The following is a 2,029-nucleotide window of genomic DNA, read 5'->3' as shown; positions in this document are numbered from 1 at the left end:
AAAATATCAACGTGTAGTGCTGTCGGAAGATAGACATCAGGTTCACCGATGGTTGCGGCAAACTCACTTGTCTCTTTCTCATCCTCATAGTTTTTGTCGAGAGAATCAGAAAAAAGATTAGCTTATAGACTAATGCAATGCCCCTGACGAGGCTTCCTACATACGGACAACCGACAACCTAGTAAACATCGGTGGTCGGCAGATACATTTCGGTGCTGATGTATGTACCGCAGGCTGCCGACATGACCGACCACGTCTGCAGGCAGGCATGCATGCAAAGAACAAACGAACGATATGTCGGTGGCCGCTGCCTGCCCGCCGGCAAACCAGCAGCTGGCCATGATTCAGAGCTAAGATTATTGCCCCAGCCCATGTTTCGTGCGAGCTTCCGTCTTGGTCAGGCGCGCATCGGCCACATCCCTCACCTTGGCAAAATGTAATTTGTCATTTTGTTTTGGCCAGTACGTACATGGTGGAAGGGAGAATTGCACGCCAAGGCATCGGAACGTACTACGTGTGTTGTGTACCTTGTCTGCTAAGGAAGACCATTGGATGCACGGTGCTAGAGCAGCATGTCAAGCAAAATGAGCATCGATGTCACTGCCCACTCAGAAGCCAGAAGGACCTTGTGTTACTTGGTCAAGGCACACATTTTGAGCCTTGCATAGTTGCATTTCCGGTCAAGTAATTAATTAATTAACTTGAAGCTTGTACACATCGATCTTATTATTCAACAACACTGATAAAACATACGCTCGATTTCGAACGGACTGAGGAACAACCCGAAGCTACACACCAACGAAACAATGAAAAATATGGGCATGAGCCACGCGACTTGAACAGTCTAACCTCGCAGTGCACCACTTTTTAGCCAATTATACGTACTGTACTTCGTACGTGCTTAAACCGCGTGCTCCATCATGGCTTTGAACTCGGGGAACCCGAGCCCCCCGTCCACGCCGCCGTGGCGGGCGGCTGCGGCGGCGACCATCCTGGCGCAGTCCTCGTACCTGGCGCCCTCGGTCATGCCGAGCCTCCGCAGCACGCCCCACAGCTCCGCCGCGCTCACCAGCCCGTCCCCGTCCCGGTCGAACACCCCGAACGCCTCCCGCAGCTCCGCCTCCCCGGCCTCCTTGCTCCCCCACGCCACCTCCTCCACCACCCCCATCGCCTCGCACCCGCCACACACAACCATCCCGTCGTCGTCGTCGTCGTCACTGCCTCGCCGGCGTGGAACCAGGCCCAGGGTCGCCATGACCGCCGCCGCGTCGGAGCTGGACAGGCGCGCGCCGTCCCTCGCGGCGCACTCCTCGCAATGCTGCCCACGTGGAGCGGCCGCGGCGCTGGCGTTGCCGGTGCCGTCGCCGGCGAGGAGGGCGAGGACGCTCCTGCCCGTGAGGATGGCGTTCTTGGCCAGGGGCTTGATGACGAACGAGATCAGGAGAGACGACACCGACGCGACCAGGCCATTGTTGTGGCACACTCTCGCGGCTTGGCACATGCTTGCGGTCGCGGCAGGCACCTACAGAGTTACAGTACTATGCAGATCGACGGACGACACGTGGAGATGGCGTTGTAAATTACTGAAGCTGTGCTGTTGATGTACTCCTACATCCATGGACGATGGACTGCATATATATAGGGAGACAGGATCAAACATGGAGCGGGATGCACGCAAGCGCCAAAGCGTGGTGGAAGTTCGCGGCAAGTCGTTATAGGAATATGATACGGATACTTTTTTGGTCTTCTCGATCGTTGTTTTAACCCACTTACTGACCTTGTGCATGACTTTCAGACTTTGGTGAGTGATGATTAGTTTCCTACTAGCTAGTCTACATGTCTCAAAAAGAAAAAAAACTGTTCATGTGAGTGGTACAGCCTGAAAGCACAGTTGAGTCGTCGTGGAAGTTTCGCCTTAATTGTTCTTTGAGAAACACTGATGAGTACAGTACAATGTAGATGCATGGTACGTCATTGTGAAAGCTTACTTTTAAATCTCATCGAGAAGAGAAACACCAAGGACAACGTA

General features: G+C 53.9%; 1 protein-coding gene across 1 annotated transcript; it reads right to left on the bottom strand.

Moving 5' to 3' along the window:
- Positions 1–696: 696 nt before the first annotated feature.
- On the bottom strand, positions 697–1,623 carry LOC123125939 (probable calcium-binding protein CML18). The gene has a single exon (XM_044546377.1). The coding sequence runs from the start codon at positions 1,499–1,501 to the stop codon at positions 902–904; it is 600 nt and encodes a 199-aa protein (XP_044402312.1). The 5' UTR covers positions 1,502–1,623; the 3' UTR covers positions 697–901.
- Between the last annotated feature and the right edge of the window lie 406 nt (positions 1,624–2,029).

Source organism: Triticum aestivum, chromosome 5D (assembly GCF_018294505.1).
Source record: "Triticum aestivum cultivar Chinese Spring chromosome 5D, IWGSC CS RefSeq v2.1, whole genome shotgun sequence".
NCBI lineage: Eukaryota > Viridiplantae > Streptophyta > Magnoliopsida > Poales > Poaceae > Triticum > Triticum aestivum.
This window is presented reverse-complemented; position numbering and strand designations above follow the sequence as displayed.

Coding starts and splice junctions, on each gene's coding strand:
- LOC123125939 (XM_044546377.1), bottom strand. CDS start 1,501: ATGTGCCAAGCCGCGAGAGTGTGCCACAACAATGGCCTGGTCGCGTCG.